Raw genomic sequence first — 26,763 nt, 5'->3', positions numbered from 1 at the left:
ATTTTTTTTTTAATTTTTTCAGACTGCCCCAATCCTGCCTCACACATTAAACATGGGTCAAGTGATGATGGTGCCACCTGGTGCATATACCTACCCAGGTTACACATCTGTTCCTGTCTACACACTTCCACCCACTCATCACCTGCCTGCGTCCACACCACAGCCAGCTGTCATATCTGAGCAAGATCTCAAACAGGTAAGACTGCTTGAAGGTTCTTAATGTAATGTAATGTTACCAAATATTTTTTCAACACAGATTTATGAGGCACAGTTAGTTACTTAAATTTCACCATGCCTTTTGTCTCATTTGGTAAGACCACAATATATTCAGCTTAAAATATTCATTAACCCTTTTACTGTTGGTGCCGCAGTACTACGGCTTACGAGCCAGTGTTGGTGCCGTAGTACTATGCCAAAATTCTAGCGGCTTCAAATCTAGCTGGAGAAAGCTGGTAGGCCAACGTGAGAGAATGGGTCTGCGTGGTCAGTGTGTGCAGTATAAAAAATCAGGGAGCCAGTGGTGCATTGTGGGAATGCCATTTCAGTAGTCCTTGTTCAGCATGACTAGTGGTAAGAAATATCTGCCTCCTTGGCGAATTTGGGCCTCTTCTCTTCCCAAGTGATAGTTCTAACACAGATGGAAGTGTCAGTCAAGATGAATTTTATGGTTTTGAGAAGTTTGTGACCAAAAGCAATGCCCAGGATACCAGATACAGATAGTGAAAAGGGAAGACAGTGTGGGTGGTGGGGAAGGCAGCTTGGGTGTTGGGGAAGGCAGCTTGGATGGTAGGGAAGACATCATGGATGGTGGGGAAGATGGTGTGGGTGGTTGGGAAGATAGTTTGTAAGTTTATTCAGGTACAGTGGTACTCCGAGCTTTGAACTTATTTCATTCCAGAATGCTGTTCGAGTGCCAATACCAAACGAATTTGTTCCCATAAGGAATAATGTAAATTAGATTAGTCTGTTTCAGACCCCCAAAAATACACTTACAAACAAACTTACACAAATACACTTAAACAATTGTTCGAGTTGGGAGTAGTTCGAAACTCGGGGTACCACTAAATTTCCTCATAGATTATCGTACATAGAAGCATGTGTAGAGAACCTAGGATAACCCAAAAATGTCAGTGACTTATTTCCAGCATGAGTGGTGGGAAAGGCAGTGTGGGTGTGGGGAAGGCAGCATGGGTATGGGGAAGGCAGCATGACTGTGGGGAAGACAGCATGAGTGGTGGGGAAGGCAGAGTGGATGGTCGGGGTGATGGAGTGGGTGGGGAAGGCAGCATGGATGATGGGGATGATAGTATGGGTGGGGAAGACAGCATGGGTGGTTAGGAAGACAGCATGTAAGTAAGTTTATTCAGGTATACATGAATACAGTTACATAGATTATCATACGTAGCAGCATGTGTAGAGAACCTAGGATAACCTAAAAAAGTCAGAGTGACTTATTTCCAGCATGGGTAGTAGAGAAGACAATGTGGGTGGGGAAGGCAGCGTGGGTTTGTGTAAACAAATTTTGTAAACAGTATAATGATAATGTTTGTGCAGTTATTGTGTTGCATACAATGAGTGAGTATAAATACAGTGGACCCCGGTATTCAATAAATCCGGTATTCGATGCATTATATCGCAAAAAATTTTCCTCGGTATTCGATTGAAAACCCGGTATTCGATACGATTCGTACGAGACCTGTCCACATGTGGCCTGAACTGCCCCTTGTGTGCCAGTGTTTACAAGCCAGCCAGTGTGCGCGCATCTAGGGATACATTCGGTACATTCCATATTATCACTGTGTTTGGTGCTTGTTTCTGCAAAATAAGTCACCATGGGCCCCAAGAAAGCTTCTAGTGCCAACCCTGTGGTAAAAAGGGTGAGAATTAATATGGAAATTAAGAAAGATTTTGAAGGGTTTGGGGCTAACCCTGAGAAGCCTATACCAGTTGTGGAATACATTGTGCCTACTTCAAAAATTAAGGAAATGTGTGCACAGTGGGTTGAAGTGCAAACCTTTATGGATGAAAATCACCCTAACACAGCTATTACAATGACAATGTTGTGGCCCATTTTAGACAAATCGTAAAGGAACGGGAGGTACAGAGCTCTATGGACAGATTTGTTGTGCGACAGAGGTCCAGTGACTCTCAAGCTGGTCCTAGTGGCATTAAAAGAAGAAGGGAAGTAACCCTGGAAAAGGACTTGCTACATCAAGTCCTAATGGAAGGGGATTCCCCTTCTAAACACTAACACCTCTCCCCTCCTTCCATCCCATCAATCATCACCAGATCTTCATTAAAGGTAAGTGTCAATTATTTTATTGTTATTGTAATTATTCTATTGCATTAAACTTAATATTTCATGTAGTAAAATTTTTTTTTTCATACTTTTGGATGTCTTGCACGGATTAATTTGATTTTCATTATTTCTTATGAGGAAAATTGATTCGGTTTTCGATATTATCGGTATTCGATGAGCTCTCAGGAACGGATTAATATCGAATACCGGGAGTCCACTGTACATTATGCATTATATTGGTCTCATATGCCACAAAAGTTACTTGAAAAAATAAAATATTAGAAAAGAAAAGAAAATAATAGAATGAAAGTAAAAATAATATTACCGAGTGAGTGGCAGTCGCCAATGTTGCTGTAAGTGGTCCACTTTCTGTCAACTTCATGCCTCTATATCTCGGTAAGTACTGATCGCAAATATTTTTTTCTTTTAAAACAATCAGAAAAATATTCTTAAGAAGAAATAATTTTTTTTTCAAATATTTTTCGACACTGAGCAAGTTTGTGATCAGAAGTCTCGACAGTGAAAAGGTTAACCCTTTCACTGTACAGACCCCCAAAATTAATATTTCTTTCAGTGTCAACATTTATATAAAAAAAAAAATTCTTCTGGAATGGTAGAGAATCTCTGAAGGTAATGACACCAAGAGTAAAAAAATTTGTTGGAAAACTTATGGAATTACATAAGAACATAAGAAAGAAGGAACACTACAACAGGCCTACTGACCCATGCGGAGCAGGTCCATGAATCCCCCCCCCCTCCCCCCGATTAGACCAATGACCCACCCCCTAGATTAGACCAATGACCCACCCTGTCTGGTCATCCCCACTCAAGGATGGAGCACTGTACCAGACCCAGCAGCACATGCTAGTCAGGTCCAACTCACACCCACCCACACCCACTCATGTATTTATCTAACCTATTTTTAAAACTACACAACGTTTTAGCCTCAATAACTGTACTCGGGAGCTTGTTCCACTCATCCACAACTCTATTACCAAACCAGTGCTTTCCTATATCCTTCCTGAATCTGAATTTCTCCAACTTGAAACCATTGCTGCGAGTCCTGTCTTGGCTGGAAATTTTCAGCACACTATTTACATCCCCTTTATTTATTCCTGTTTTCCATTTATACACCTCGATCATATCCCCCCTAATTCTACACCTTTTGAGAGAGTGCAGATTCAGTTAATGATCTGTGCACAATTTGTGCCTTAGTAATTTTGCTCATTTTGAGTCCTATTATAACCTAATTCCAGTCCTCCATTTGACTAAATTCTTAGCAGTTTCACTCGTATGCCTTCCATTCTGTCAGTTCAGCATAAGAAACCGCCCATTCTGCTGTTAGAACTACAGTCGGATTAATATGGTAGTTAGGTTTCTGACAACGCAGTGTTAGACAAAACTGTATTAAGGAAACTGAAGACCTTATGGGAAAAACAGGGTTATATTGTTCATTGTCGTCATGTATTATGTTTAATGCGTTGCTTAAGGCAATAAATGTAATAGAAATAATATTTCTTACCTTATATTGTGGTTGCTAATATAATATGTCAGTGATTCTGAACAAAGTGGAGAAGGATGCTGTGTCCTTACTGCACTGAGGTGGAAGGTTGTGGATTGTTTAGTAAGTTTATTCAGGTACAGGTACACATAAATAGATAAATTATCATACAGAATGGAATATTTTGAAAGAAGACATCTTAACAAAATCCTTCCTAATAGAGCTAAGTGGTACAGATATGTTGATGTTTTATGTATAATGCCCAAGAATGTAGATATGAGCTTTTTTTTTTTTCAACAAGTTGGCCATCTCCCACCGAGGCAGGGTTTTTTTCAACAAGTTGGCCATCTCCCACCGAGGCAGGGTGACCTAAAAAAGAAAGAAAATCCCCAAAAAGAAAATACTTTCATCATCATTCAACACTTTCACCTCACTCACACATAATCACTGTTTTTGCAGAGGTTCTCAGAACACAACAGTTTAGAAGCATATACGTATAAAGATACACAACATATCCCTCCAAACTGCTAATATCCCAAAACCCCTCCTTTAGAGTGCAGGCATTGTACTTCCCATTTCCAGGACTCAAGTCCAGCTATATAAAAATAACCAGTTTCCCTGAATCCCTTCACTAAATATTACCCTGCTCACACTCCAACAGATCGTCAGGTCCCAAATACCATTCATCTCCATTCACTCTATTTCCTTGTTAAATTAAATAGTCTAGCTCATTCCATAAATTTTACTGTTGAGTTTGAACAAAATAACTCATTGCTTTTTCTAAACATATTAATTATTAACCCTTTGAGGGTCGACAGGCCCTCTCCGAAACTCGTTCTCAGGGTCGGCCAAATTTAAAAAAAAAAAAAAATTATTTTCTCTTATGAAAAGATAGAGAATCTTTTCCCGATCATAAAGACACCAAAAGTTTGAAATTTGATAGAAAACTTACGGAATTATGCTCTCGCAAAGTTAGCAGTCTCGGCGATGTTTACGCATCGGCGATTTTGCCCACTTTGAGCCCCATTTTCGGCCAATTTCACTGTACTAGTCGACAAAAAACATGAATATTTCGCTAGAACTCCATTTTTTCTATCGAATGGGTGCAAGAAACCACTCATTTATGAAATTCAACTATCCAGTACAGTGGTCAGAATTTAGCAATTTTGCCAATTTCACACAAATTTCAAAAGATGCCAATTTCCGAATAGGGTCCAGAATAAACAAGAAAGACATTCCTGGCACTAAAATGACATTTCCTCTGGTCATTAGTCACATCTCAAGGCCCCTCTTATATTCTTTTGCTTTCCACTTTGAATTTTTATTATCACAAAAAATAGAAGATTTACTGTTATGCAGACTATTGCATTAGTGTAAGAAATGGTATAAATATTATTGGTGCATTTGTGAAAGAATATTAGACTCACCAGTTGACGTGTATTGCACGCTTGGCACGATTTGTTTACTTTTGAAGTTTGGTAAAAATCGAACATTTCTGCTACTTTGAGCTCAATTTCTAGGCACTTTTCTTTGTAAAACCAGTCAAAATCATTTCAATTTCTGTAATATGTCTTCCATTTTATAAAATGAGACCAAGAAAACTAGAATACAACAATAAATACCATACGAAAATACACTGCAAAGTCGCTGATTTATTCAAAAAAAATGGTAAAAGTTTTTTTTTTCTCATTATGCACTGTGTGCTGCAGGATTTTTTTTAGACTGTGCACACTGACCACATAGACCCATTCTTTCATATGAAGGCCTACCAGCTTTCTCCCACTAGATTTGAGGCCGCTAGAATTTATGAGTACTAGTACGTCAAAAACCCCTACGCGTAAGACGTACTAGTACGACGAAAACCCTCAAAGGGTTAACCCATTAACTGTCCAAACATTCTCTCGCCCAGCGCTCCGAATATTTTGCAAAAAAAAAAATTTTTTTATAGAAATAAAGAGCACATTTTTCTACATGTCATAGGATAAAAAAAAATTTTTAGGGTCAGTACTCACCGAGATTTGAGCCTGAGAAGTTGGCCCTTGATGCTCATCTGAGGGCAACATGGAGTCCTGCTGCTTGCAGAAGTGTTGCCGATATACCTTTTTTTCTCGTTTTCATATTATTTTATATAATTTTTATGTTCTGATAATTACTATTTATAGTAATTATCTTTGTTCTGGCACTAATATTAGGTACTGAAATAGTACTCATATAGTCACAAACACAGTGACAGGTGAACATTTTTCATCTACCTTAGTCACATACTATTGTTTAGAAATATATACACAGTATTTACAGGTCCCAGCAATGTTTTGGATATGGGAGTATATAATAATACGTTCCCTTGAAGCATCATGTAAGAGTGTGTCACTCGTCTTATCTTATCACTCCACTGCTGATAATGGTGACATTTGATAAGCGTGGTCTAATCTTATCACCCCACTAATGACAGTGGTGACATTTGATGAGCATCCTCTTATCTCATCACTCTGCTAATGACAGTGGTGACATTTGATGAGCCTTCCCTTTTTGTTTTCACTGTTTCACATAAACATGTCTGTGTCTGTCTATCTGTCTGTCTAGCTCTCTGTCTATCTGTCTAGCTTTCTATCTAGCTATCTGTCCAGCTCTGTCTAGCTGTCTCTGTCTGTCTAACTCTATGTATCTATCTTTGTCTAGCTCTCTGTCTGCTTGTCTCTCTTGTCTCAGAGTTGCTCATGAACCAACTGGTATTACAAATGATCATTATCTACAAGCACAGTATAGCAATTTGTCTGGATTTTTTGGGTTATCCTAGGTAATTTACACTATGTATAATTGTATTTACGTATATGTTCCTGTGAGATAGAGACAGATAGAGACAAAGAGATAGACAGAGATACAGACAGACATACGGAGATAGAGAGAGCCAATCAGCCTGCCAAGTGGCCAACCAGGAGGCCAGCCAGCCACCAGCCATCCAGGTGGCCAGCAAGGAGGCCAGCCAGCCACCAGCCATCCAGGCGGCCAGCCAGCCAGCCTGCTGAAATTGCAGTTCCAGAATTGTTTCTTTTTACTTAGGGCATAGGTTATAGGACATTCTGGCAGGATGACACTTTCCTCTTGAAAAGGGAGTGTTAATATGGCATGACATCAGAGATCCTTGGTGTTTGCCATGCTGTATGCTCTAGCTGATGCTCAATTGAACTGGTGCTCCCACAAGGTACTAAGTGGTCCCAGATTTTTGTAATAGTGCACACACCGAGGGTTAAGACCCATTCTATGCTGACCAGGCATCTTAGGCCAATTGTGCCAAATTTGGAGGCAGGAAAAATAAAGCATAGATCTTCGTTTGGAGCGCTAGCGGTAAGAACGTAGATCTATGTTTGGACAGTTAACGGGTTAAGGGGAACCATGATTTTAAATTTAAAATTTTATGGAAAACCATCTAATAACTGTTCTTATGTGCACTATTATTCTTCACATCATGATAGAGTTAAACTTTCTGTATTCTCATCAGTGTTTTTGATAGCTTTATGTATTTGCAGCTGAGAGCTCATAAATGAAGAAATCTTGAAGATTTATGGAATAGCTAATGATCTAAAATATCCAAAACACATAACTGATAAATCTTTTAAAATTTCTAGAAATACTTTTTACTTTTTTACTTTTTATTCTACTAAAAATATGTTGGTTCTCCCTTACCATGAAAACTTTCTTCATATACCTTCTCTACTTAAGAATTTTACAATCAAAGTTGTATTTAAAATTTTTGATTAAAACTTTTGATTAAAATTTCCCGCAAAAATGCTGACGAGTGTGTCTACAAGTTTCCTTGTAAAAAATGTGATAAAGATTATTTTGGTCAAACTGGGAAAAATATTGAACCAAGATTACAACATAAATACAGTAGACCCTCAGTTAAAGATATTAATCCGTTCCAGAGAGCTTGTCCTTAACTGATTTTATCGTTATCCAATTTAATTTTCCCCACAAGAAATAATGGAAATCTAATTAATCCGTTCCTGCTGTCAGGAGGCATGAGAGAATAGTACTTCAATATGACGCTGTTATCAACTCTACGGCTTATTTATCTATCACAATTCATCTAATATGACATAATAAACAATATTAATAAAATAGAAGCATGATATATACTCTTGAATGAATAAAATATGTCATAATGTATGTGAGGAGTACTAAGTGGTGGAAGTTTTGTTGTTGGGTTTATAATGGCCACCGAGAAGCCATACATATTAGTGGTGGAGGAGGCTTCTGCCACTGCGGTTGGAGGCACTGGAGATGTCCTGTCTAAGGGCAATGTGTGGTGTAAATATTATGAAGAAAATTCAGAGTGTGGAAATTAGGAGAAGGTGTGGAGTTAATAAAAGTATTAGTGAGAAGGCTGAAGAGGGGTTGTTGAGGTGGTTTGGTCATTTAGAGAGAACGGATCAAAGTAGAATGACATGAAGAGCGTATAAATCTGTAGGGGAAGGAAGGCGGGGTAGGGGTTGTCCTTGAAAAGGTTGGAGGGAGGGGTAAAGGAGGTGTTGTGGGCGAGGGGCTTGGACTTCCAGCAAGCTTGCGTGAGAGTGTTAGAAGAGTGAATGGAGACGAATGGTATTTGGGACCTGACGAGCTCTTGGAGTGTGAGCAGGGTAATATTTAGTGAAGGGATTCAGGGAAACCGGTTATTTTTATATAGCCTGACTTGAGTCCTGGAAATGGGAAGTACAGTGCCTGCACTTTAATCCTTTCAGGGTCCCCAGGCCCTCTCCGAGACTTGTTCTCAGGGTCGCCAAATTTAAAAAAAAAAAATTATGTTTTCTTATGAAAAGATAGAGGATCTTCTCCTGATCATAATGACACCAAAAGTATGAAATTTGATGGAAAACTTACGGAATTTTGGTCTCGCAAAGTTAGCGGTCTCAATGATGTTTACACATCGGCAATTTTGCCCACTTTGAGCCCTATTTTCGACCAATTCCAGTGTACTAGTCGACAAAAATCATAAGTATTTCGCTAGAACTCCATTTTTTCTATCGAATGAGTACAAGAAACCACCAATTTACCGATTTCAATTATCCAATAAAGTCGTCAGAATTTAGCAATTTTGCCAATTTCACACAAATTTCAAAAGATGCCAATTTCCAAATAGGGTCCAGAATAAACAAGAAAGACATTCCTGGCACTAAAATAACATTTTCTCTGTTCATTAGTCACATCCCCACGCCCCTCTTATATTTCTTTGGCTTTCCACTTTCAATTTTTATTCTTACTAAAAAATAGAAGATTTACTGTTATGCAAACTACTGCATTAGTGTAGAAGTGGTATAAATAATATCAGCGCACTTGTGAAAGAATATTAGACTCGCCAGTTGACGTGTACTGGACGTGTGGCATGATTTGTTTACTTTTGAACTTGGGTAAAAATCGATCATTTCTGCTACTTTGAGCTCAATTTCAAGGTACTTTTCATTGTAAAACCAGTCAAAATCATCTCAATGTCTGTAATATGTCTTCCATTCTATAAAATGAGACCAGGAAAACTAGAATACAACAATAAATACCATACGAAAATACAGTGCAAAGTCGCTGTTTTAATCCAAAAACACGGTCAAAGTTTTTTTTTCTCATTACGCACTGTGTGCTGCAGGATTTTTTTTTATACTGCACACACTGACCACATAGACCCATTCTTTCATATGTAGGCCTACCAGCTTTCTCTCACTAGATTTGAGGGCGCTAGAATTTAGGCATACTAGTACGTCAAAAACCCTGGGGCGTAAGCCGTACTAGTACGGCCGAAACCCTGAAAGGGTTAAAGGAGGGGTTTGGGATATTGGCAGTTTGGAGGGATGTATTGTGTATCTTTATACAGGTCCTCCATCACAAATCCGGCATCATTGGGACCTGTTGTGTGCCGGATTACTGAGTTTGCCGAATTACAGAGTGGTTAGGTTAGAATACACTTAATAAAATTAACCATCTTGACTTACACAGTTCATTGAACATTGGCAAAAATCGAACATTTCCGCTACTTTGAGCTCAATTTCAAGGTACTTTTCATTATGAAAGCAATCAAAATCATGCCTATTTCTGTAATATATCTTCCATTCTATCAAATGAGTCCAAAAAATGAGAATACACGTACAACCATAAAACCATACGAAAATATACTGCAAAGAGGCGGCTAATGGCTGAGAAGTGAACTCCCTTATTTATCGTCCATCTCTTTTATTTTTGTTGTACGTTAAGAAGCATCTTTCCATCATACATTGCCCAAGTTTCAATGAGATAGCCCAACAAACAACCGAGAAAAAAAAATATTTACCAAAAATCATATATGGCAAGCCTAAGCCAGGTACTGGAAATAAGTCACTTTGTCTGACTTTTCTGGGTTATCCCAGGTTCTCTATACATACACTGCTATGTATGATAATCTATGTAACTATTTGTGTATACCTGAATAAACTTATTTACTTCTAGTCTGTCAATTGAGTACAAGAAACTGCCCATTCACTTATTTCAATTACCCTATAAAGTTGTCAGAAATTGGCAATTTGGCCAATTTCACACAAATTTCAACAGATGCCAATTTCAAAATAGGATCCAGAATAAACAATGCAGACATTCCTGGCACTAAAATAACATTTTCTCTGTTCATTAGTCACAGCTACAGGCCCCTCTTATATTACTCTTGCTTACCATTTGGAATTTTTATTCACAAAAAAAAAAAAAAAATAGAAGATTTACTGTTATGCAGACTACTGCATTATTTTAATAATTGTATAAATAATGTCAATCCATTCTTGACTTTATACTGGAATTTAGACTGGCAGGCGGACAGGTATTGGACGGTGACGTCATTTGTTTACTCTTGAGCTTCGCTGAAGAATAGAACATTTTCGCTACTGTGAGCGCAATTTCAAGGTACTTTTCGTCATGAAAGGAATCAAAATCATGTCTATTTCTGTAATATATCTTTCATTCTATCAAATGAGACCGAAAAAATGAGAATATAACCATAACAACCATACAAAAATATACCGCTAAGTGGCCGCTAATGGCTGAGAAGTGAACTCCGCTATTTATGGTCTGATTTCTTTCATTTTTGGTGTACGTGAAGAAGTATCTTTCCATCGTACATTGCCCAAGTTTGAATAAGATAACCCAACAAACAACTGAGAAAATAATAATAATAATATAATAATAATAACAATAATAATAATAATAATAATAATAATAATAATAATAATAATAATAATAATAATATCTTTATTTACTACACGTACATGTGCAAGGTATACAGGCTTAGCTGACATCAGTGACATACTACTGTATAGAAAGGCACTTGTTATGCTGAGTATTTCAAGAAAATTAGGTCAGTGTCCCAGGATAACACCTACACTAGTCAACTAACACCCAGGTACCCATTTACTGATGGGTAAACATAGACAACAGGTGTAAAGAAATACGCCTAATGTTTCTACCCTGGCTGGGAATCGAATATTTACCAAAAATCATATATGGCTAACCCAAGCCAGGTACTAAAAATAAGCCACGTTGACTTTTTTTGGGGTTATCCTAGGTTCTCTACACACATGCTGCTATGTGTGATAATCTATAAAGAGAAAATAACTTTTTTGTTTCATGTTTATGGTGGAGTACGAGTGTATATCATAGTTAGCCCTCTGCTATACTCCGTTTTCTCTAATATAAGCCACCAAGACAAGGATAGGAGAATGGTATTTGTTTACCGTATCCTCTTCTTAACTCTGTCGAACTGCTTGGTGTTATGCCAAATATTATTCATTCTGGAGTATTTAACATGTTTTATGTTATTTATATTGTTTCTTATGTCATATTAGATCAATTGTGATAGGCAAATAAGCTGTAGTGTTGATATTAGCGTAATAATAAAGCATATTCTCCTGCTTCATGAGACTGAGCTCATGGCATCCAACAGTGGCTTCAAAGCCACCTTGTCTTTAATGGATAATGTACTGTGTAGGTGCTTTACATAATGAGAAGCATTTCTTTTATTCATTGGAACCATGGCTAGGGCTAAAAGTAAGCAGGTTAAAACAAATGGAGAAAAAGAAATTGGAATGGCTTATGCAGCAAGTAGCACACCAAACAGTACCAGCAGGTTGGTGTGGCGACCCTGGAAATTTGAAATTATGCTAGCCAAAATTAGTGCCGAATAACTGAAGGAACCGAATAACTGATTGCCGGATTTGTGATGGCGGACCTGTACATATATGCTTCTAAACTGTTGTATTCTAAGCACCTCTGCAAAAACAGTGATTATATGTGAGTGAGGTGAAAGTGTTGAATGATGATGAAAGTATTTTCTTTTTGGGGATTTTCTTTCTTTTTGGGTCACCCTGCCTCAGTGGGAGATGGCCGACTTGTTAAAAAAAAAATTACAATTTAATTTAAAAATAAGTAAGTTTATTCAGGTACACACAAATACAGTTATGTACATAGATTATCGTACATAGCACCATATGTGTAAAGTACTTAGGATAACCCAAAAAAGTCAGAGTGACTTATTTCCATTGGGGTCCTTTTATATTTACACTTATATTTACTTTTATACTTAAACTTTTATATTTACATTTACCTTGGAGGAGATGCTGGCAGAGGTTTAGGGTAGCGGAAGATACGTAGCAGGCCAGCGTATGTTCGTTGGTCCGATACACATCCAACAACATTAGAGAGTTACTTTCATATCGTTTTTCTATCGCTTACTCGCTTAACTTACTTGTTACACTGTTAATTCTACACTTTATCGCTGGCTGGCACTATAGCCTTTATCGATACCTGCTGCTTTAGTATCGTGCATATCGTAGAATCACTGAATCACTGCAGAAGGCACATTCTCCCTCTCCTTTCCTCCTCCACTTTGGTACTTTGCTACAAGTTTTTAAATAACAAAAAAGGCACAATACCGTGACTGGAACGATACACTACCACCACCTCTTCCTGCCTATATATAGCCGTCCTGCTCCACCTCTGGTTAGTGTGACTTTGTCAATGGTCCAAGTCGGACCGAAACGTCGTCGTAAGCTTCTCTCTTTTATGTGCGGGTTATTTGTGTATCTACAAGTTTTTTCTTGAATTTTAGTGTGTTTCTTTCCTTCTTTATCACAGGGCTGGCACTGGTGGCTTATTTAGCAGTTACAAGCACTAAAAACAATGGAATAATACAAAATATATCGCACGTACGCGTGGAATCGTCCTCCCTGGCTTGTAAACAATGGCACACTGGCTTTACGTGGGCTCAGGCCGCGTGGGCACATTTGGGGCGAATGTCCAATATTTTGACGCAAAAACGCATCTGTATCTAATTTTATTGCTATCTGATAGCATCGTTAACTGAGGGTCCACTGTACAGCCTCTCCTCCCTTAACAACGTACTCGTTTACTGATGACTCGAACTTACAACGGGCTCTCTGACCAGTATGCATACCTAAATAATGTATATTAGAGCTGATTTTTTCTATTCTGTTTATTACAATATACAGTACACTACTGTATAAACATTTAAAAATATGCTAGAAATGTTATAGATGGTGTAAAGGTGACATAATAAAACAATATCAAAGATGGTTGACACAAACCCACTACCATTATAGCATGCTCCTCACTTAGCGACAAATTTGTTTACCGACGAGGTCTTAGGAATGGAACTCTGTCGTTAAGTGAGGAGAGGCTGTATAGCATTAGAATTGGACAAGAATCTAATGCTTTGTTTATTCATGTGATAAATTTTAACCTCATTGGTGATGATCCTATAATATGGCTTTGAAGCCAGAGTTGGTTCCGTAATACTACAATAAAATTCTAGCCGCTTCAGATCTTGTGGGAGAAAGCTGGTAGGTCTACATATCAGAGAATGGGTCTGTGTGGTCAGTGTGCACTGTATAAAAAAAAATTTGTAGCAAGCAGTGCAGGAGAAAAAACTGCTACCTTGTTTTTAGTTTAAAACAGCGACTTTGTGATGTATTTTCGTGAGGTATTTATGAAAGAGATGATTGTGGATGTTATGAATGAGAAGAAGCTGGATGTCTTGGCTTTAAGTGAAACAAAGCTAAAGGGGGTGGGAGAGTTTCAGTGGGGAGAAATAAATGGGATTAGGTCAGGGGTTTCAAATAGAGTTAAAGAAGTTAAAGAGCTAAAGAAGTAGCAATAATGTTGAAGGATAAGTTATGGCAGGAAAAGAGGGAATATAAATGTATAAATTCAAGGATTATGTGGAGTAAAATAAGGGTTGGATATGAAAAGTGGGTTATAGTAAGCATTTATGCACCAGGAGAGAAGTGTAGAGGAGAGAGAGAGAGATTTTGGGAAATGTTGAGTGAGTGTGTGGGGAGTTTTGAACCAAGTGAGAGAATACTTGTGGTTGGGGATCTCAATGCTAAAGTGGGTAAAAATGTTGTGGAGGGAGTAGTAGGTAAATTTGGTTTGCCAGGGGTAAATGAAAATGGGGAGCTTTTAATTGAGCTATGTATAGAAAGAAGTTTGGTAATAAGTAATACATATTTTATAAAAAAGAGGATAAATAAGTATACAAGGTATGATAAAGCACATAATGAAAGTACAGTGGACCCCCGCTTAACGATCACTTCCAAATGCGACCAATTATGTAAGTGTATTTATGTAAGTGCGTTTGTAAATATGTTTGGGGGTCTGAAATGGACTAATCTACTTCACAATATTCCTTATGGGAACAAATTCGGTCAGTACTGGTACCTGAACATACTTCTGGAATGAAAAAAGATCGTAAAACGGGGGTCCACTGTAGTTTGTTAGATTATGTGTTGGTGGGTAAAAGGTTGATTTGTAGGCTTCAGGATGTACATGTTTATAGAGGGGCAACTGATATATCGGCTCAGTTACTTATAGCTACAGTTAGAATAAGAGGTAGATGGAATAAAAGGAAAATGGCAACAAGTAAGAGAGAGGTGAAGTGTATAAACTAAGGGAGGAGGAAGTTAGGGTGAGATATAAGCAACTGTTGGCTAGTGCAAGTATGAGTAGTGGGGTGGGGGGGAGGGGTTGAAGAGGGTTGGAATAGTTTTAGAAATGCAGTATTAGAATGTGGGGCAGAAGTTTGTGGTTATAGGAGGGTGGATGCAGGAGGAAAGAGGAGTGATTGGTGGAATGATGAAGTAAAGGGTGTGATAAAAGAGAAAAGCTTATGAGAAGTTTTTACAAAGCAGAAGTGTTATAACAAGAGCAGAGTGTATGGAGAGTAAAAGAAAGTTGAAGAGAGTGGTGAGAGAGTGCAAAAGGAGAGCAGATGATAGAGTGGGAGAGGCACTGTCAAAAAATTTTGATGAAAATAAGAAAAAAATTTGGAGTGAGATAAACAAGTTAAGAAAGCCTAGGGAATGAATGAATTTGTCAATTAAAAACAAAGTAGGGGAATTAGTAGATGGGGAGCTGGAGGTATTGGGTAGATGACGGGAATATTTTGAGAAACTTTTAAGCCTTTCAGGGTCCGTGCCGCAGTGCTACGGCTTTGAGTTGAGGGTCCAAACCGTAGATCTACGCCATGAGCTCAGCTCACTCTGATAAGCTGTGCAGTAAATTTGGGCCTAGATGTGAGAGAATACATTAATGTGGTATGTGTGCACCACATAAAACAAATCCTGTAACACACAGTGCATAATGAGAGAAAAAACCGAGACCGTAATTTTCGATTAACCCTTTCAGGGTCCGTCCCGTAGATCTACGGCTTTACGTTCAGAGTCCAAACCGTAGATCTACGTCATGAGCTCAGCTCACTCTGATAAACTGTGAGTGGTACATTTGGGCCTAGATATGAGAGAATACATCTATGTGGTATGTGTGCACCACATAAAACAGATCCTGCAGCACACTGTGTATAATGAGAGAAAAAACTGAAATCATGATTTTTCGATTAAAACAGCGACTTTGCAGTGTTTTTTCGTATGTTTTTTATAGTTGTATTTGCGATTTCTTGGTCTCATTTGATAGAATGGAAGACATATTACAGAAATAGAGATGATTTTGATTGGTTTTAGCACTGGAAATGGCTTGAAACTGAGCTCAAAGTAGCAGAAATGTTAAATTTTTGCCAATATTCAAGAGTAAACAAACGACCTCACACGTCTAATACACGCCAGCTGGTGGGTCTAATATGCATTCACAAATATGGTGATGATATTTATACAATTATTACAGTATTGCATAACAGTAAATCTTCTGTTGTTTCGTGTGAATAAAAATTCATTATGTGAATAAAAAATAAAAATGGAATTTATTTGTAAAGCCTCAAAACGTAACTAATGAACAGAGGAAATGTTAGTTTAGTTCCAGGAATACCTACATTGTTTATTCTGGACCCTATTTTGAAATTGGAATATTTTGAACTTTGTGTTAAATTGGCCAAATTAACAATTTCCGATCACTTTATTTTGTAGTTGAAACAGTTGACTTGGCTATTTCTTGTGCTCAGTCGATAGAATAGAAGTACAGTGGACCCCCGGTTAACGATATTTTTTCACTCCAGAAGTATGTTCAGGTGCCAGTACTAACCGAATTTGTTCCCATAAGGAATATTGTGAAGTAGATTAGTCCATTTCAGACCTCCAAACATACACGTACAAACGCACTTACATAAATACACTTACATAATTGGTCGCATTCGGAGGTGATCGTTATGCGGGGGTCCACTGTAATACTAGTGAAATAGCTAAGAATTTGGTTGACTGGAATAATGTAATTGGCCTAAAATGGGAGTCAAAGTCGGCAAAATCGCCGATTCGTAAATATCGCTGACACATCAAAATTCGCGAGAGCATAATTTCATCAATTTTCCATCAAATTTCATACTTTTTGTTTTATTACATTCACAAAAAGATTCTCTACCATTTCATAAGAAAAAATAACAAATTTTTTTTTTTGAAAATTCTTGGACACTGGGGCACCACTTCAGATTTGGGCCTTGGACCCTGAAGGGGTTAAAGCAGCGACTTTGCAGTGTTGTTTCGTATGTTTTTCTATAGCTGTATTTGCGATTTCTTGGTCTCATTTGGTAGAATGAAAGATATTTTACAGAAAGAGATGATTTTGATTGGTTTTAGTACTGGAAATGGCTTGAAACTGAGCTCAAAGTAGCGGAAATGTTAAATTTTTGCTGATGTTCAAGAGTAAACAAATGACCTCACACATCTAATACACGCCAGCTGGTGGGTCTGATATACATTGACAAATGTGGTGATATTATTTATACAATTATTACAATATTGCATAACAGTATATCTTCTATTTTTTGGTTTGAATAAAAATTCATTATGTGAATAAAAAATCAAAATATAATTCATTTGTAAAGGCCACCTTCTCAAGCACAGGCTGTTGCTGGAAGATTCAGCAAAAGATTCTGGTCTGCCATCAACTCTCACAGGGAGAGGAAATTTGCGAGATCTATCAGTGTGGTTTTTTTCCTTAGGGTGAAATCTCTACCATGAGCATTGACAGCAAGAATTTGCAGTTTACCACACAGAACACTGTTCAAGGATGGTTCAGGGGTGCCCTTGACTCTGCAAGTATTGCTGTCAAGTAGCATGTGGTCTCCTTCAAAAGCTTTGTTCACAAACACCATAACTGGAGTGAGCAAGTTAGCCAAGAAGTGATGTCATTCTTTGTAAAGACTAACTTTGCTCACAGAAGCTGTGACACAAGTCAGATAGTTGCTTGCCATCAGGGATACTGCGGCTTGATTACTATCATCACGACCAGAGCTAGAGTTAGAGCAGAGGTTAGGCTGAGTGTCTCCAGACTGCTTTCTACATGTAACTGTTCTCTGTTGGTCAGGAGATGAGTGAAACAAATTCCTTTGCAGGGTTGGTCAGGGCAAGAGTCCAACCACTTGGAGAATCTGCTGCTATAGAAACTCTGTTTCAAAGGTTTCCAGACAGTGAACATACTCAAAGATTAAGTGGCAAATGATATAACCCTTACGCATTCCCCAGAATGGTATACATCGACACCATCAAAATTTGCTTTCCAATCAGCTGGATCAAGACAAATCTTGGTCTGCCATAGTCTTCAGAGCAAGAACAAAATTGCCAGGGAAGATAATGTTATTGGCCACTGAGAACTTTGCTGATTGTGTCTTTCCCTGAACCTCAGACTGAATGGTGGTCCTTCCCAGTACGAGCAGGGAACTACCAGAGATGCTGCTGAGGGTTCAGATATCTGACAGCTGGAGAGAGAGAGAGAGAGGTAGAGAGAGAAAGAGAGAGAGAGAGAGAGAGGGTAGAGGGAGAGAGTAGAGAGAGAGAGTAGAGGGAGAGAGTAGAGAGAGAGAGTAGAGAGAGAGAGTAGAGAGAGAGAGTAGAGAGAGAGTAGAGAGAGAGTAGAGAGAGAGAGTAGAGAGAGAGAGGAGAGAGTAGAGAGAGAGAGGAGAGAGTAGAGAGAGTAGAGAGAGGAGAGTAGAGAGAGGAGAGAGTAGAGAGAGGAGAGAGTAGAGAGAGAGAGAAGAGAGAGTAGAAAGAGAGAGTAGAAAGAGAGAGTAGAAAGAGAGAGTAGAAAGAGAGAGTAGAAAGAGAGAGTAGAGAGAGTAGAGAGAGAGAGTAGAGAGAGAGAGAGTAGAGAGAGAGAGAGTAGAGAGAGAGAGAGTAGAGAGAGAGAGAGTAGAGAGAGAGTAGAGAGAGAGAGAGTAGAGAGAGAGAGAGAGAGAGAGTAGAGAGAGAGAGAGTAGAGAGAGAGAGAGAGTAGAGAGAGAGAGAGTAGAGAGAGAGAGAGAGTAGAGAGAGAGAGCAAGCCCAGACAAGTTGATCCCAAGATTGCTGAGATGTGCAGATCAGCTAGCAGCACCTCTAATTTGCATCTTTCAGCACTGCCTAGTACAGTATAAATGGCCTTCTCTGTGGAAAGAGGCAATTGTAGTCCCTGTTCACAAAAATAAGAGCAGAGCAGAAATCAACAACTACAGACCAGTGTCACTCCTGTCAATCAGGGCAAGCTCCTTGAGACAATAATCTCAAGACAAATGACAAGAGTTTTTTGACTACCACACGACTTTGTGACTGTCAGTATGGCTTCAGGAAAGGTTACTCTGCTGCTGATCTATTGTTAAACCTCTCCACTAAGTGGCACCAGTCACTGGATGAATCCAAAGTCAGCTATGTGGTAGCACTGGACATTGCTGGTGCTTTCAACTGGGTGTGGCACCAGGGCCTCTTAGCAAAACTGTAAGCTCTGGGAATTGCAGGCTCTACACTATGTCTCCTCAGTGATTACCTTCATGGTAGAAATCTAAGGGTAGTTTTCAATGGAACAGAATCAGAAAGACATCCTATTGGGGCAAGTGTTCCACAAGGAAGTGTTCTGGGACCATTGTTATGGAATGTTTACTTCAATGACCTTCTTCATCTCATCCCAGAATCCCATGCATATGCAGACGACTGTACACTGACATTCACTTATCCAAAAGAAGAAATGCCAGCTGCTCTAAGCTACATCAATCACCAACTAAGAGCTATACCAGCTTGGGGAAATAGATGGCAAGTAACATTTGCACCTGAGAAAACACAAATGATGATCTCTAGGCACCAAGATGGTAATGCCGGTGCAGTAATAAGGATGAATGGGAGGGTGTTGGCACCTGGGGAAGAAGTTGATATCCTTGGGGTGAAATTCGACTCCAAACTGACCATGAAAAACCATGTTGTAAATCTTGCAAACAAGGCAGCCAAGAAGCTTACAGCACTTCGCCGTATCTCACATCTGCTTGACAGCAGGGGTTGCAAGATTTTGTATGAGGCACAAGTACGCTCACACCTTGAGTTTGCTCCATTTTTTTGGTTCGCCTGCCCCCCTTCTCTGCGACTGCTTGACAGAGTAGAGAACAGAGCAAGACATCTCGTCTCTCGCCTGGACCAATCCTGGATAGATCTGTCATTTCAGCAGAGCCTTCAACACAGGAGGGATGTGGGTGGCCTTACTGTTATGTACAAGGCCAGTATTGTGAAAGTACCACACTTGGATCCACTTCGAGGACAGTGTGAAGCAAGTTTCTATACCACAAGATGGGCAGAAAGCAGCAAATTCACTCTGGCTGTACCCTTCTCCAGAATATCACTTCATCAGAGATTATTTATCCCCAGGACGACTTGAGTATGGAACACATTCGTACAGCATTATGATGTCAACGAGATAGTTGATCAAATGAAAATGCTGGCCCACAGATGGCTGCAACTTCATCCTGTTCCTTACTTGTATGTTTCATAACAATAAAAATGCTTTCAAATGAGCTGATATATGTAGGTAACAGCTCTTAGCTTTTCAATAAATTTAGGGATCCTTAACCTAACCTTGTCAACCCCTGTGTAAAAAAAAAAAAAAAAAAAAGGAGAGAGAGAGGGGGGGGGGGCAGAGAATGTCTATGGAATGTCTACTTCCATGACCTTAGGACTCTGAGGCAATCTGCCATTTTTCTTTAACAACTTCTTATCCAAGAAGCATTTCCATGATCGGGTTAATAATGTGCTTTCCCCCGACCTTAGCACCACACTTTTTCTCCTTGCTATAAATGATCTGGCATCTGTTCTTCCATCTAATATTTAGTCATCACTATGTTGATGACTTCACTATAGCTTGTGCAGGTGCTATTGCCTCATTGCAGATTCTCTCCAGAATGCTGTCAACTGTGTTTCTCAGTCTTTTGTTTGACCGTTGGTTCACCTGGAGACCGATTAAATCTCCTTAAAACCTCACTCATCTTTCATGGGGGGGGGAGCTGATTATCAAACTCTTCTTCGACTGCATTCAGCCCCCCATTTATCGAAACTAGATTATGATGACCAGATATATTCAGTGGCCTCTCCTACAACTCTTTCTAATCTTGATCCCACCCATCACCAGGGATTACATTTATGCCTGGGTGCTTTTTGCTCTTCACCTGTAGAGAGCCTATATGCAAAGGCTAATATTCCATCCTTCAACAATTACCATGATACTCATTGCCTCTGCTATTTTTTTCTCTCTCATGACCTTCGCAATCCTTCCATATATAGGTTAGTTACGGATGTTAGTAGAGGTCCATTGCTTGTTCGGCACCCCTGTTTACTCCGTCCCTTTTCTCTTCTTCTACATTCACTATTGTCTTCTCTTCAGTTGCCCCCTTTATGTGTTCATGTAGCATCTAACTTTTCCCTTCCCCCTTGGGAGGTTCTGACAGTTCATGTCTGTTCTTCCCCACTGTCATGCGTGAAAGCCAAAATGCCTACAGTTGCTTCTTGCTCTCTCTTTCTTAATCACTTCCAGTCACATTCTCATGCCATCGCAGTGTACACTGATGGTTATAAATCCCCTGGTGGTGTCGGATTTGCATCAGTGTTTCTTGACAGCGTAGTGTGAGGGCATTTATTAGACTCGGCTAGCATTTTTACAGCTAAATTGTATCAATTTTTTGTAGCAGTTATCTGTATTTCATCTATGCCTGTGTCACCATTTGTGGTAATCTCAGACTCTTATGCTTTGCAAGCTATAAAAATTTGATTCACCTCATTCCCTGGTTCTTCATATACAATTATGGTTATGCTACATCTCTATCAAAAACAACAATATTTTCTGTTGAGTCCCCAGTCATGTTGACGTACAGGACAATGAACAAGCAGACACTGCTGCACAGTCAGAAGTACATGCCCTTTCAGTTTCATATAGAGGTGTTCCATTCAAAGACTGTTTTGCTGTAATTTCTAACCACCCTTGTAACCATTAGCAACAATACTCGGATATAATACAAAACAAATTACATTGTATCAAATTAAGTTTAGGTTTCTGGCCATCTTCTTATCATCGATGCCGAGGTTGGGAGAATGCACTCTCCCGTCTTCACATCAGGCACACCCATCTTACTCATGGGTATCTCATGAGCAAGAATTGTCAGGTTCTAGCTTCGGTTAGCCATATTCTGTTGAACTGTCTGGTCTGTCAACAAGCACGCAGAATTTACCTCCAACGTCATCACCGCTCTAGCATCCTACTTTATATTCCCTCCTTGCTGACAGACCCACCTTTGACTAAGACTCCCTCATTGACTTTTTGACAGCAACTGATTTACTACACAAACTTTGATGATACTTCCTCTAGCACTCCTCACAGCCCTTTCTAACTCCTGTTGTCTTCTCTACCCTTGCTACTCTATGATCCTGCACTATCCATTGCCTCGCTGCACTGTATGTCCCTTGTAGGGTTAGCACTTCTTTTTTATAATAATAATAATAATTGAAACATTCAATATAACAGAATTTTCAGTAAGTCAGACACCCCCTCCCTCCCCCTGTTAGTACAGCCTCTCCTCACTTAGTGACATACTCGTTTAATGACGACTCAGACTTATGACAGGCTACTTTGACTAGTATGCATACATAAATAATGTATATTATAGCTGATTTCCTCAATTCTATTTATTACAATATACAGTACACTATATAAACATTTAAAAATTATACTAAAAATGTTATAAATGGTGCAAAGGTGACATTGAAACAATATCAAAGATGGCTGACTCAAACTCACAACCATTATAGTATGCTCCTTGGTTAGCAACGAATTTGTTTGCCGACGTGGTCTTAGGAATGGAACTCTGTCATTGAGGAGAGGCTGTATGTATATATGATTGATTGATCTTTTACTATAAATATACTCAAGAAGTATTTCTTTGAGTTGTGAAAATTTTTTTTATAATTTTTAAATTGTTAGAATTCTAATAGCTAACATATCACAAATCTGAGTCCAGCTGTAAGGTACATCACTGCTAAATTATCCAAAAGGCAGACACGAGAGTGGAACAAATACAGTACAGGATTGCCACTGTTGAGAAACAAGTTAATGTTTCATCTTTAAACTGAGATGCATCACTAAACCCTGGTTCTTACCTTTAAAATACTTGCAGTTCTGTTGTGTACTCTTAAATTGCTTTTAATATTGGTAATGTGTTTATTTATTGACAGGTTGGTGAAATGTTTCCTGGTGTGGATGCTGAGGTTGTGAAATCTGTGCTGGAGGCCTCACAGGGCAACAAAGAAGCTGCCATCAACTCCCTTCTCCAGATGCAGGAATCCTGAGCATTTTTTCTTTCCATTGAAGATGACCAACACAATTGTGAAATCAAAATTTTATTAAGCTGTTCTATTATACTGCATCATAAACTGTCAAATTTGAGGTATTTTTGACCAGAAATAAGACATACAGTACTGTATCTTTGTGAAGTATGTACTATATATTTTTGCCCAGATTTATATTAAACAAATTATTTTAATGTACATAAACAATGCTAACATCAAGGACATAGCTTTTTATTAAATAGTTGCTTATGAATTTCTCTTATAATTTTTTATTGTGTTGGTATTGATCTTTTTTGCAGTGAACATCTATGCTGAATGGATGTAATAAATTAGTGACATATGGTACAGTTTATTAAAAAGTTTTCTGGTATAGTGCAGTACAGTGTAAGTGTTGTGTTTACAGAGAGTTTTATTTTGTGCATTTTTTGCACATGAAAGTTGTTTGAATTTTATTTTGTTTGGATTTGAGAATATGTGCTGAAATTAGGTATGATTTAATTTGTTGGGAAAATTGAGTTTGATTTGATATATCTGAAGAATTGGGAATGATCAATCTGAAAAATTTGATATGATCTAATATAATGGAAAAATATAGGTAAGATACTCTGTTGTAAAGAATATTACTTAGTTTGTTTACTTAAAAAAATGTGTGTTGTCCATTTTCTGGTAATGATATATTCCTTTTAGGTGAGAGAAGTTATGTGATACACTATTTATGTATTAGCTCTATTTATATTTTAAAATATTCTTGTATCCAGTCTTTGTTTCCTCTCTTCTGGAGTATAGGTGTTGCTCATTATTATTACAAGTGCCTGCACATATTCTTAAAATGAAGCTAGGTCTGGATATAAAAATAAATTAAAAAGTTTTTTTTTCTCTGTAATAATTAACTCAGTACCATGCTCAAGTTGGACAAATTGCACAGGAATCATGTCTAAGTATCTCACTATATTTTATGACTTACTGTGTTCAGGATTGGCCACATATAATAGCTTCTCCACACTTTTAACCATTTCCTGAATATTCCTAAAGCCAGTTTTGGATTTAAATTGGGTAAAGCTCTTACTATCTTAATGCACATAGAATCATGTGAAAAGGATGTAAAAATGAAACATGATGCTGAAAATGTATTTAAAAATTCTTAAAGAAATGATGATATTGATTAATGCATTCCTTTCACTGAATGGAGTGTGAAATTTGAGAAAATGTGTATGAACATGTGGGGCTGTGAGTAGATGTTAACTGAAAAGGCTAACCAATAGGATTATACATAGTCTCTTCACTTTTTAATAGTCTGCCAGGATGTCTGTGGCCAATTGCTGTACATGCATTTAATGTTGGTAGATATAATAATCTAGGTAGTAGGTTGGTAGACAGCAACCACCCAGGGAGGTACTACCGTCCTGCCAAGTGAGTGTAAAACGAAAGCCTGTAATTGTTTTACATGATGGTAGGATTGCTGGTGTCCTTTTTTCTGTCTCATGAACATGCAAGATTTCAGGTACGTCTTGCTACTTCTACTCACACTTAGGTCACACTACACATACATGTACAAGCACATATATACACACCCCTCTGGGTTTTCTTCTATTTTCTTTCTAGTTCTTATTCTTGTTTATTTCCTCTTATCTCCATGGGGAAGTGGAACAGAATTCTTCCTCCGTAAGCCATGCGTGTTGTAAGAGGCGACTAAAATGCCAGGAGCAAGGGGCTAGTAACCTCTTCTCCTGTATATATTACTAAATGTAAAAGGAGAAACTTTCGTTTTTCCTTTTGGGCCACCCCGCCTCGGTGGGATACGGCCGGTGTGTTGAAAGAAAGAAGAAAGATATAATAATAGAGACTGAAGGTGATTGGTATTTCAGTTGGTTTTGAACTTGCTCCTCGAAGGATATACCTAGCTTGATTTTGTCAGGTGTATATAAAATATTTAAAGAATGATGATTTTTTTGTAACTACTGTTACTTTCCTTAGATAATGCTTCTTTACATCAAATAGTGTTGTTTTAAAACGTATTCATATCGAAGAATGGCAGTCCATGTTATGGCAAGTCACATTATAATTCCTGCTGTGTAAAGGTAGTTTCATAATAATGGTATATTGTTACAACAACAGTAATGTACATGTGCACTTGTGAAGTGTTACTGTGGTCATTTTGTTCCCTCAGTTAAAAATGTCCATGAATCTTTCATGAGGTATCATAAGTCTGATAGTGGCATAATGAAGTATGCACGTAAGGGATTATTAATCCTCTTTGACATGTGTTTCTTACAGTTTACCACACAAAATTTGTGAAATATATCATTGTATTATTCTTGAAATGCTTTGTTATTGATGTAATTCTGTAATATTAATCAAAATGTAATATGGCTTCTGATTATCCAGTTCCATTGATGGTTTTATTTATTACATCAGCTATTTCTAATCTAGGCAGGGTAACCCAAAGAAAATAACTGCATTTTTGAGAAGGCCACAGACATCTCTTTAATGGTGGATCAAAGACATGAACATAGTAAAAAAATATTATTTAACATTTTACCTACTGTGGGGGGTCTTGTTGAGGTTTTGTTGCACAGCAGGTGAAATGTCATGTGTCTCTCATTGTCTCTCTGCCAGCTTTTGCCATCTACTACCATCACTGTCTAATGTTAACCTAAGAAACTTCAACATTCCCACTTCATAAAGTGCAGGCACTGTACTTACCAGCCTTAAAAACTCTAGTCCAGCTAGCTGTCTTACCTGAATAACATTCCAGCATGCTTTCACTCATTTTGATCAAACATGCTCATATATCTTCTGGATGTTTAAGTCAGTACTTATCATTATTATTATTATATTCACTGGAAAGTGCTACATCCATAGGGATCATACAAAGATAGAGAAAGAGGTAATCAGGTATGATTAAAGGGAATGGGCACCCCTTTTGATTCCCTCAAGGGAGGTTTCTTGATGCTGGTGAAGGGGCTCGTGATCTAAGGAACTGGACCTGTGCTCCAATTCCTTGAATCAGATCTGAATGCCTTCCATTCTTCTGGGCACTGCATGATCCATATGGGCTTAGCAAGAATGAATGTGTGGCACCCATCTTCCAACAACTCTGTTAACACTTCCTACACCTCTTTCGATTCACCTCAAAATTATAAACACCTAGATCCCCTAATATTGGCATTAATAAGATAGTCTACCGATTTATATTCCACTGATATGAACTTGTTGATTTGTCAAAAACATGAAAAATGTGAAATGTGGCTTACATTAATTCAACTTTTAATATATGTGAGACCTTAATCTTGATTAGTTGAAAATATTACTAAGATGACCTAATGTTGTGAATGCATCATTATATAGCTATCTCTTGATTGAGGTCATATATTAATGTGAGGCTTGCCTTATAATGATAAATAAATCATTAGTCAGACATGATATTTTATTTAATATATTTTTTTTTCATCAAACCAGCCATATCCCACCAAGGCAGGGTGACCTAAAAAGAAAAAAAAAAGTTTCTCTTTGTAAATTTAGTAATGTATACAGGAGAAGGAGTTACTAGTCCCTTGCTCCCAGCATTTTAGTCGCCTCTTACGACATGCATGGTATATGGAGGAAGAATTATGTTCCACTTCCCCGTGGAAGTGGAACATAAATAATACTTGTGCTGGATACCCCATATCTTATTCTTACATAACAGTGGTTCTGAGGTTTATCATTCCAGTTACAGTGGACCCTTGGTTTTCATGTTTAATCCATTCCAGAGCCATCGGCCAAAACCGAAACCATTTTCCCCATAAGAAATACAGTGGACCCCCGGTTAACGATATTTTTTCACTCCAGAAGTATGTTCAGGTGCCAGTACTGACCGAATTTGTTCCCAT

General features: G+C 38.2%; 1 protein-coding gene across 1 annotated transcript; it reads left to right on the top strand.

Moving 5' to 3' along the window:
* On the top strand, positions 1-26,309 carry LOC128685374 (toll-interacting protein). The gene is made up of 3 exons (XM_070082808.1): positions 1-196; positions 22,778-24,231; positions 24,716-26,309. Exons 1-2 carry the CDS (start codon positions 53-55, stop codon positions 22,889-22,891), a joined length of 258 nt encoding a protein of 85 aa, XP_069938909.1. The 5' UTR covers positions 1-52; the 3' UTR covers positions 22,892-24,231; positions 24,716-26,309.
* Positions 26,310-26,763: the final 454 nt, after the last annotated feature.

This window comes from Cherax quadricarinatus, chromosome 8 (genome assembly GCF_038502225.1).
Source record: "Cherax quadricarinatus isolate ZL_2023a chromosome 8, ASM3850222v1, whole genome shotgun sequence".
Taxonomy (NCBI): Eukaryota; Metazoa; Arthropoda; class Malacostraca; order Decapoda; family Parastacidae; genus Cherax; species Cherax quadricarinatus.
The sequence above is the reverse complement of the archived record's forward strand: the minus strand, read 5'-3'. Positions and strand labels throughout refer to the sequence as shown.